Source organism: Artemia franciscana, chromosome 9 (genome assembly GCF_032884065.1).
Source record: "Artemia franciscana chromosome 9, ASM3288406v1, whole genome shotgun sequence".
In the NCBI taxonomy this organism is placed as follows: Eukaryota; Metazoa; Arthropoda; class Branchiopoda; order Anostraca; family Artemiidae; genus Artemia; species Artemia franciscana.
In genome coordinates this window covers 38,386,526-38,396,803 of record NC_088871.1, presented here as the reverse complement: position 1 = coordinate 38,396,803, position 10,278 = coordinate 38,386,526, and the positions used below count along the sequence as shown (strand labels likewise).

The 10,278-nt window shown below is 37.8% G+C and overlaps 1 protein-coding gene across 1 annotated transcript; it reads right to left on the bottom strand.

Annotated features, from left to right (window-relative positions):
- Positions 1 to 1,618: 1,618 nt before the first annotated feature.
- Positions 1,619 to 3,535, bottom strand: LOC136030818 (reticulocyte-binding protein homolog 2a-like). Its single transcript, XM_065709862.1, has one exon. The coding sequence runs from the start codon at positions 3,533 to 3,535 to the stop codon at positions 1,619 to 1,621; it is 1,917 nt and encodes a 638-aa protein (XP_065565934.1).
- Positions 3,536 to 10,278: the final 6,743 nt, after the last annotated feature.

Here is a 10,278-nt window from a genome sequence, read left to right as displayed (position 1 = left end):
TCTAAATCCCTTTTTTCGAGTCTACGGATTTTTTTTCTTGTTCTGCGACTTGTTCCTGGAGGCCATCTTTTCTTTAGCCTGCATTTTCTTCTTGTGTTGGAAGTTGTTCTACTTGCTCTAAAACCAATTTTTCTTGTCTGTGGATTTTATTTCTTAATCTGTAACTCGTTCCTTGAGCCTATCATCATTTTCCTCTGTCTTTTAGATAATAACCTGTTGTAGCACAGTGGATTGGTGCTCTGCTTGGCAATACAGGGCCCAGGGTTTGATCCCTGCTGCAGCAAGGTTGGGCGACAAGCTTGCTACTTGTTCCTGTAAAAGACCCAGCAACTGAAACGTCGATTCGACGCCCTATGCGTCAGCAATGGCTCTGGAGGATCTTTATCCTTTTTTTTATCCTTTTAGATGATCGTCGGTTCAATAAATCATTGCTTCAATAAATCATCGCTTCAATAAAACGTCGCTTCAATAAATTGTTGGCTGAATAAACTGTCGCTTTAATAAGTGGTCATTGCTTTCCCGGCATGCCGAAATTGAGGATCTACATTATGCCTTGTTATAAGCAGCATAAGTTTTTTGTCAACTGCGGTTCCATTGATATCCCTGCTTCCACCTCATGCAGACTGTGAACTCACTATTAAAATTCCTTACATACGGTTTTCAAGAACTACGAAAGTCATTCCTGAAAAATCAATTTTTTCAGTATTACCCAGAACCTTTACGACTGAATCGTTACATAAGCACCAATTTCACAGATAATGACCAAAATGAAAATCACGTCCCCCGTGAATGATCACAGAACATGCTTCGTAGTGTTATGTTGACTCATGACAATCATAGTATAGACTTATATTCACACTACTTTCATTTGTCTTGCTCAGCCAAATATTATTCGGATCAAAATCTACTATCCCTCTATTTATTTTGTTTCACAAAGATGTCCTGTCAATATTGATAGCAAAGAATATTGGGGTGTCGATGAATATGGTCTTACATCGAAACTCAGAGCCTTTTGGGCATTTTTCTCCCAAATGAGGCGGGATAAGTACCTCCTTAGTTATAATCCTTTGGTTAAAATCTTTGGTTTGTCTACGTATTTTTTTTCTTGTTCTGCGACTCGTTCCTTGAGCACATTTATTCTTGAGCTTATATTTCCCCTTTGAGTTTCTACTTGTTCTGCTTGCTCTAAAACCATTTTTCTAGTCAACAGATTTTGTTTTTCTTGTTCTCCGACTCGTTCTTTGAGCTCATCTATTCTTGAGCTGGTACTTTTTCCTTGTGTTGCAATTTGTTCTGCTTGCTCTAAAACCACTTCTTCTGGTCTATGGATTTTTTTTTCTTGATCTGCAACCCGCTTGTTGACCCTATCATCATTTTCCTCTGTCTTGTAGATAATCTTCGCTTCAATAAATCGTCACTTCACTGAATCGTCACTTCAATAAATTTTTGGTTGAAAAAACTGTTGCTTTAATAAGTTATCACTGCTTTCCCGATATGCCGAAATTAAGGATCTACCTTATTGGATTTTTATCAGCAATATAAGTGTTTTGTCAACTGCGGTTCTAATGATATCCGAGCACACACATCATGCAGACCGTGAACTCACTCTTACCATTGCTTAAACGTGCTTCTCAAGAACTAAGAAAGTCATTCCTGAAAAATCAATTTTTTCAGTATCGCTTAGCACCGTTACGACTGAATCGTTACATAAGCACCAGTTTCCTTCTACGGTCCTCCTATAAACGTAATAATGGCCAAAATTAAAATCAGATCCCCCGTGAATAACCACAGAGCATGCTCGGTAGTGCGTGTAGTCTATTGACTGAAGACAATCATAATATTGATTTATATTCACACTACTTTCATCTGTCTTACTCAGCCAAACATCATCCGGATCAAAATCTACAATCCGTCTATTTATTTTGTTTGACAAAGATGTCCTGTCGAGATTAATAGCAAGGAATCTTGGGGTGTGGGTGAATATAGTTTTGAATCGACATTCATGGCCTTTTGGGCATTTTTCTCCCGATAGGCACGGGCTAAGTACTTCCCTAAATGGTATGTCTGTCAGATCTAAAATCTCTTCGTCAGCACGGTCTGAAGGATTTTTAACTCCTGGTACAGGGAAATAACAAACATCCCAATTGTCAATTGTTTCCTCAATTTTACTCCATTGACAGACGGAACAAGTCAAGTATCGAGTCACTTTGTAAGAGAATAGCTCATTTAAGGCACCCTTAGGGTCATTTGTGGAATTTTCTTCTTTTATGGTGGCTAAAAGAGCCTCCCAAAATTCACAAAGTGACTGCTGTTCCATTTCTGAAAACCCATATTGAGCAGGTAGCAAAGACCTCAAGTTTCTTGCGCTTTCCGTTTTTTCCGATGATGAAATAGCAATACGCTTCACCTCTTCAGTAACATTCCCTTGCAATTCTTCCAAAGTGTTTATTAATGTTTTACCTAGACTAAAAAGGCACTGAAGTGCCGAATTGGCGTAGCAAGAAACACCGTCATCATTTTCTAGCCCTCCACTACCAAGACCAACACTGGTAATGTTATGAAGATTGGTCTGGCAATTGTAAGAATGAATAAAGCTGTCATCAGAATCAGAATCTTGTGGATTCTTGAGGCTATCACCGAGGAGGCCAAGATTAAGAAAGTTTTCATCAAAATCTTGGTTTGCTACTTCTTGAATTAGCCTAAAAAGCCTTTCTTGTTGTTCTTCTTGCTTTTGTTTTTTAGCTTGCCTTGTAACCTTTTTTTCTAGTCCATGTTTTTTTTTATCTTGTTCTGCGACTCGTTCCTTATGGACATCTATTCTTGTGCTCATATTTTCCCTTAGTTTTGCCAGTTGTTCTTCTTGCTCTAAAACCATTTTTTCTAGTCTATATAATTTTTTTTCTTGTTCTGCGACTCGTTTCTTGAGCTCATCTTTTCCTGAGCCCATATTTTCTCCTTGTGTTGCAAGTTGTTCTGCTTGCTCTAAAACCATTTTTTCTAGTCTATATACTTTTTTTTCTTGTTCTTTTACTCGTTTCTTGAGCTCATCTTTTCCTGAGCCCATATTTTCTCCTTGTGTTGCCAGTTGTTCTTCTTGCTCTAAAACCATTTTTTCTAGTCTATATAATTTTTTTTCTTGTTCTGTGACTCGTTTCTTGAGCTCATCTTTTCCTGAGCCCATATTTTCTCCTTGTGTTGCAAGTTGTTCTGCTTGCTCTAAAACCATCTTTTCTAGTCTACGTATTTTTTTTCCTTGTTCTGTGACTCGTTCCTTGAGCTCATCTTTTCTTGAGCTCACATTTTCTCCTTGTGTTGCAAGTTGTCCTGCTTGCTCTAAAATCATTTTTGCTGGTCTATGGATTTTTTTTTCTTGATCTGCGACTCGTTTCTTGTGCCTATCATCATTTTCCTCTGTCTTGTAGATATTGGCGATTCTTTCTCTTTTGCGTGTTTGATACTTTTGTTTTGCCCACCAAAAAGTTGCACATAAAGGTACAAAAGGTACAGCAGCATATATCACTTTAAAAAAGAACATTTTTCTAAACAGTTGGCAGGCTAGATATTAATTATTAGTTACAACACTATTTGATGGTAAACTGAAACCGAACCGACTTATTTCTTATAAATTAGCACCAGCACGCACACCAGTAGCCAAACTACTATTCACAACAACCAGTGTGTAAAATATTTTTGCTTTAGACATTTATTAGACTTAAACCATTTTAATCCTTTCCAGTTCCAAAAAATGTAGAGAGGTATATGGACAATCTTTCAAATAATACGTCTCAATTCAATAAAATGACGTCATGTACGTTTTGCCGCTGGATTGTCATGCTGCCGAAGATCACTATAGGCAGATCTGTATCTGCTGATATTAGAAAATGTTCCCCCGGGGTAAAATCTATTACGTATAGAGAAAGGGCTAATCTTACCATAAATCCATATTTAATCAATAAATAACTCCACATCTCCCCCTAAACTCCCAGGAGTAAAAGCGGACCCTAATAGCTTGCCTCTATGCAACTGTTTCAGCCTCCAAACCTCGTCGATATTATTTACTTATAGGCGAACTTAGCCAATTATGATGTATGTGCGAATATATAAAATTTTGCTTGAAAACTGCTCGACATTTTTTTTAAATTGGCACCCTGGGATTTTCTGGCCTGAAAAAAAAAAAACGATCTAGATTGTCAGGAATTTGATAAAAATCGTTTAGAGCCTTAATTTTCGAAAAAATTACATCATTGACGTCATATTTACATATGTTTATTTTAAAACAGAAGATTCCTTTATTTTCTCCCAAGGAGTGGTCGTATCGTTTTTAGTTTAAATGACTGTTAAAAAATAATAAACGACTGTAAACAGTTTACAACGTTTACATTACAAGCAACGTTTTACAAGCAAAGAGGTATTTTTAACTTACAAACGAGTGATCAGATCTTAATGAAATTTGATATTTAGAAGGACTTCATAACTCAGACCCCCTATTTTAAATTTGGAATGGAACCTGTATCTTTGGGGGGGAGGGGACTGGAAATCTTGGAAAACGCTTAGAGTAGAGAGATCGGGGTGAAACTTGATGGGAAGACTAAGCACATGTACTAGATACGTGATTGAAAAGGTCGAACTAGAGCCACTGTCTTTGGGAGATTTGAGGGGATGGGGAGGGGGGCAACTAATTCGGTAATTCGATAAAATTAGAAAAAATTAGGTGTTTTTAACTTACGAATGGGTTACGGATTGGATCTTAATGAAATTTAATATTTAGAAGGAACTCGTGTCTCACAGCTCTTAGTTTAAATCCTGACCAGGTCCGGTGACATTGGGGGGAGTTGGAGGAGAAAACCGAAAATCTTGGAAAATGCTTAGAGTGGAGAGATCGTGATGATACTTGGTGGGAAGAATAAGCATAAGTCCTAGATACGTGATTGATATGACCAGGAATGGATTGGCTCTCTTTGTGGGAGTTGGAGGGGGGGGGGGGCAATTCTGAAAAACTGGAAAAAAATGATGCATTTTTAACTTACAAATGGGTGATCAGATCTAAATGAAATTTGATATTTAGAAAGACCCTGTGTCTAAGAGCTGTCATTTTAAATCCCGATTGGATCCGGTGACATTAGGGGAGTTGGAAACTGGAAATCTTGGAAAACGTTTAGTGTAGAGATCAGGATGAAACCTGGTGGGAAGAATAGGCACATGTCTTAGATACGTTATTGACATAACCGGACCAGATCCGCTCTCTTCGGGGGAGCTGGGGGGCACCTAATTCGGTAATTCGGAAAAAATAGAAAAAGGTATTTTAGAAAAAGGGGAGAATAAGCACAAGTCCTATATAGGTGTTGACATAACACGACCGGATTGGCTCTCTTTGGGGGAGTCGGAGGGGAGAGGGGTATATTCATAAAAATTAGAAAAAATAATGCATTTCTAACTTACGAACGGGTGATCAGATCTTAACGAAATTTGATATTTAGAAGGACCTAGTATTACAAAGCTCTTATTTGAAACCCCTATCGGATCCGGTGACATTGGAGGGAGTTGGAGGGGGAAATCGGAAATCTTGGAAAACGTTTTAAGTGTAGAGATCGGGATGAAACTTGGTGGGAAGAATACACACATGTCATAGATACTTTATTGATATAATTGAATCGGATCCGCTCTTTTTGGGGGAGTTGCGGGGGCACCTAATTAAATAGTTCAGAAAAATTGGAAAATATGAGGGATTTTTAATTTACGAACGGGTGATTAGATCTTACTGAAATTTCATGTTTAAAAGTACCTCGTGTCTCCGAGCTCTTATTTTAAATCCCAACTGGATCTTATAACATTGGGGGGAGTTGGAGGAGGAAACCGGAAATCGCTTGGAGTGGAGAGATCGTGATGATGGTTGGTGAGAACAATAAGCACAACTCATACATACGTGATGGACATAATCAGACTGGATTGGCTCTCTTGGAGGAATCGGAGGAAGGATAATTCGGAAAAATTAGAAAAAATGATGGATAGCTTGGTGGGAAGAATAAGCAAATGTCCTAGATACGTTATAAACATAACTGGACCGGAACCGCTTTCTTTGGGTGGGGGGGGGGTTACTAGTTTGGGCACTTCCATATAAGCGAGGACGATGAAAGTTGGCAGAGGTATCAGGGACCAGACTAGATTAAATTAGAAATACCCTTTTCCAAAATTCGACCATCTGGGGGGAGGGAGCGAGCGAACAAGATAGTTGAGAATAATTTTATTTGCAGATAAAACAAATGATTGTTCCTCTTAAGTATGGCTTGTGGTCTAGGGGTATGATTCTTTTTTAGGGTGTGAAAGGTCTCTGGTTTGAATTCCGGACCACCCCAATTTTTACATGAAGAAGATCCAAAACTAGATACGTGATCAATAAGGCGGACGCTGAAAGTTGGCAGGCGTATTGGCCCGACCCGATTAAATTAGAAAGTCACTTCCCCGATTCGACCGTCTATGGGGAGTGGAGTAACGGTTAATTCGGAAAAATTTGAAAAAATGAGGTATTTTAACTTAAGAACGGGTTATCGGATCTTAATGGAATTTTATATTTAGAAGGAGATTGTGTCTCCAAGCTCTTGTTTTAAATTCCGACCAGATCCGGTGAGATTGGGGGGAGGTGGACGGGGAAACCGAAAATCTTGGTAAATCCTTAGTGGAGAGATCATAATGAAACTTCACGGGAAGAAGCTCTTGACTCTTCTGACTCCGTCCCAAGTGCCAAATGAGCTCTTGTTCTATCTAAGAATTCAGAATTTGCTTGTTTTTATGTCGGACACAATATTTTAATTTAGTTTTTGACAACCCACAAGCACAAAATTGCGTAGAATTCAGAATTTGGCTAAAATGCTGTCTAAAAGATAGAATGCTTCAAGGAATAACATCAGAAAAACTGCTAGATTTCCCACAAGAAAGTAAAAAAACACACGTAAATCATGAAATATAAAAACGTCCCCTGAATGAAAATTGAGGATACAAATTGGTTTATTTTCGGATTTTTAATCAGTACATTTGTGTCAGCATGTGGAATTCATAATCAGTAAAAACTAAACGAAGCAATGACAATATTGTCGATCCAGTAGGGCTCATCTGACACTGGAACGTTCATTCAGTAACCCCAACGGTTGGATGGCACGAGCAGACAATTTCTCTCTTTTTACTTTGATTTATTGAAACCAGACCTCTCTATTTCTTACTGCTGGGAACGAAAGGCCGTTTAATTAGAATAAGAGCTTTGTTAAAAATTCTGAAAAGCTTTAGCGCATAGAACGAAGCAATGAGGAGGAGGCAACCTCCTCATATGCGTAGTAGTTTCTGTTCTTTTTAAGTGTTGATATTACTCCTTACTTTCGGTTGAAAAACTTCTTTTTTTTTATTTAATCAGTAAAAAAGGGCACTAGAACTTTTGATTTCTGTTCAAATGATCTATCTCCCGATCTTACAGGACCATTAGTGCGGTACGATCAAAATCTCCACACAAAACAACAAACAAGAATTCGTGATCTTTCTTCTGCCAAAAAAAAAATACGAAATTCCAAAGTTTCGCAAATAACACCTTGAAGCCTCTATAGTAGATAAAATTCAATGTTGAATTCCAAAGACAATCATTCCTTCAAAGTTAAGGTGAACCTTTTTGAAATCTTTTGTGTCCAGTTTGCACACGCTTCTTTTTTAAATTTGGCGCCAATTCAGGCCAGGTTCTCTGATATGGTGAATTTGATGGTGCAATTATCTTTAAGATTGATTTAGTTTTTGGGAGTGTTTCCCTCCTTTCCCGAAAATCGGGCGAATTTTGTCAGCCTTTTAGCTTTTGATGGGCAATATTCAACTTAACGAACTTTATACATCTGGCATCATCATAAACTAATTGTTTTGATGTATCATCTGTTATAAAAATTCAAATTTTTTAAGTTTCGGCTACTATTGCGCCGAGTCACTTCTTACTTACAGTTCGTTACAACAAATTATTTGATATATATTTTAAGTTTCTGCATTTTGTTTTACTAACAAAATTTTGCTGAATAATCAGGCCGACAGAACTAAAATGCTGTCTAAACGATAAAAGGCTTTAAGGGATACTATCAGAAGAATTACTAGATTCTCATAAGATAGCTAAAAATAGACACATAAAACATGAATTGTGAAAAACGTCCCCCGAATGAAAATGAAGGCTAAAAATCGGTTTAACTTTGGGGTTCTTAATCAGTATATTGGGTTAGCATGCGGAACTCATAATCAGTAAAAAACAAACAAAAACAATGGCAATATTATTTCCAGCCAAAGGAACTTTCTTTACGGACAGGAATACCCCTTTTCCAATGTGTCTGAACTGAAAACTAAGGGATTAAGAACTACTATTACTTCTGCTACGACTACATTTTCTACTGAGGTTAAGAGTTTTATGGTGAAACTTATAAGGAGTATTTAGGGGTATGTTGATATAAATGAAAACATATTATGTGTACTCCTCTTACCAAAAGGATGTACAAATTTTCAGGGAGTAGTGAAGGCTTATGCTGAACTGAGTCGAAACACACTTATGTACATGTGGGATAGAATACGGTATTAAATTGTGTTTTTAGGGAAAGTTGAGTTGTAAATCTAAATAAAATATAATGTCTCTCCAGGCTATCAAACGGAGATATATTATTAAAAATCGTTGAAAATTTTTACTGAACATAAAATTACAGAATAATTTTCCTTGAATCCCAGGAATTCTGGATCCTTAGATCTAGGGTCTTCTTTCTTATGGCGGCAGTATAATAGAGCAAGTGTCGGATAAAGTATTTTCTGTCACAAAGCGAGATTTTTTTTGAAATAAGTTATCAAAAAATACAATTGTCCTTGTATTCGCATCTCTTTGAAAACCTATTAAGAAGAGAAAACTTAAAGAAAGTACTATGCAGCAAAGGGTCGAAGTTTCTTCGAAATTCCAAATGTGAGAAATTACATTTTGATTATTGTGTTGCGAGAGCAACACTTTGGTTTTGTCCCGTTTTTTTTTTTTCCTATGCCGCCGATCTCAGCTTATTCCTGGAAACTGGTAAGGGTCTAACCTGTGCGGTTTTTACGGAAAGTGTGGACCTCAGGCCGGATTGATGAATATGACATTACATTTTGGAAAGCTCCGTAGAACTCTTGCCTGGGGCCAAAAAGGATGGTTTTTGCTTGTCCTCGAGCCAGAGCCTATGGTGTGCGAAGTGAAGTGGAGTTACATAGCCTATGTCAGAGAGGAGTATCTGAAGTTGTGCAGCCAAGCTTTCGTTTCATCAAACCATGTTTCTGCTTTCGAGTGGAAAGCTCCGTTCTAGCAGGCAAGCAGGCAGGCACCAGTTTCAAATTGAAGATGGACTAAAATCTATAATTGCTAAATATATGCGGCAGTTGCCCGGCCCCACAGCCAATATATCTTCTTTGAGTGATAAATAAAGAAATCTACAGAAGCAAAAATTTGCGATTTTCCCACGGGTCCGAAAGTGCTGCCATCTATTATTTCTAGCCATTTCTGTTCGTGATTTCAGCTGACTTTTACCATTCTTTTTTTTCTACTTGGGATTGCAATAGAGAAATGGTATCAGATATACCTCTTAAACTTTAAAAGTTCTCTCATTGCTAAAGAAATTAGAGCTTATCCTTTGCTCCTTTCTAAGTGGTGGTGTTAGAAAGTTGGCCTCCGGTAAAAAAGTCAACTTTTAAACTAAGACAGATAGAATTTTTTTTTCAATGACAATCGATAGACCTTGATGAGCTGACCAAAGTATATGTCATCCATTTTTTGTAACAAAAATTCCTTCATGACATACACCAGTTTGAAAGTTTCAAGGGGTTGACAACTTCAGTGGTAAGGTACACACTTGAACCAAAAATAGGCCGATACCGATTGTGAGATATGTAGGGGACTTCCAAGCAACAGTCGATTATTAGCTTATAATCATCTTTGGCAATGAGGGGTTTGCAACTTTTGCTGATTGGTGTACCTATTATCTGTTTCTGGTGTAATTGATGGTAAGAACAACTTGGTTCCCGATTGTAAGACATGTAGGGGAGTTGTAAGCAATAATCGGCTGTTAGGCTACAATGACTTCAGCGACAAGGGGTTTGGAACTTTTGCTAGTTGGTGTACCCATTATTTGTTTCCGGTGAACTTGGATGTATATCCCGGGAGAGGGACTTGTAAGTAAGAATCGGTTGCTAGAGGAGGCTCACAAGGGGCTACAAATTTGTGCAAATTGGTACACATCTATGGAATCAGGGACCCAT

Excerpts from the sequence above, each read along its gene's own strand:
- LOC136030818 (XM_065709862.1), bottom strand. The coding sequence starts at position 3,535 with ATGTTCTTTTTTAAAGTGATATATGCTGCTGTACCTTTTGTACCTTTA.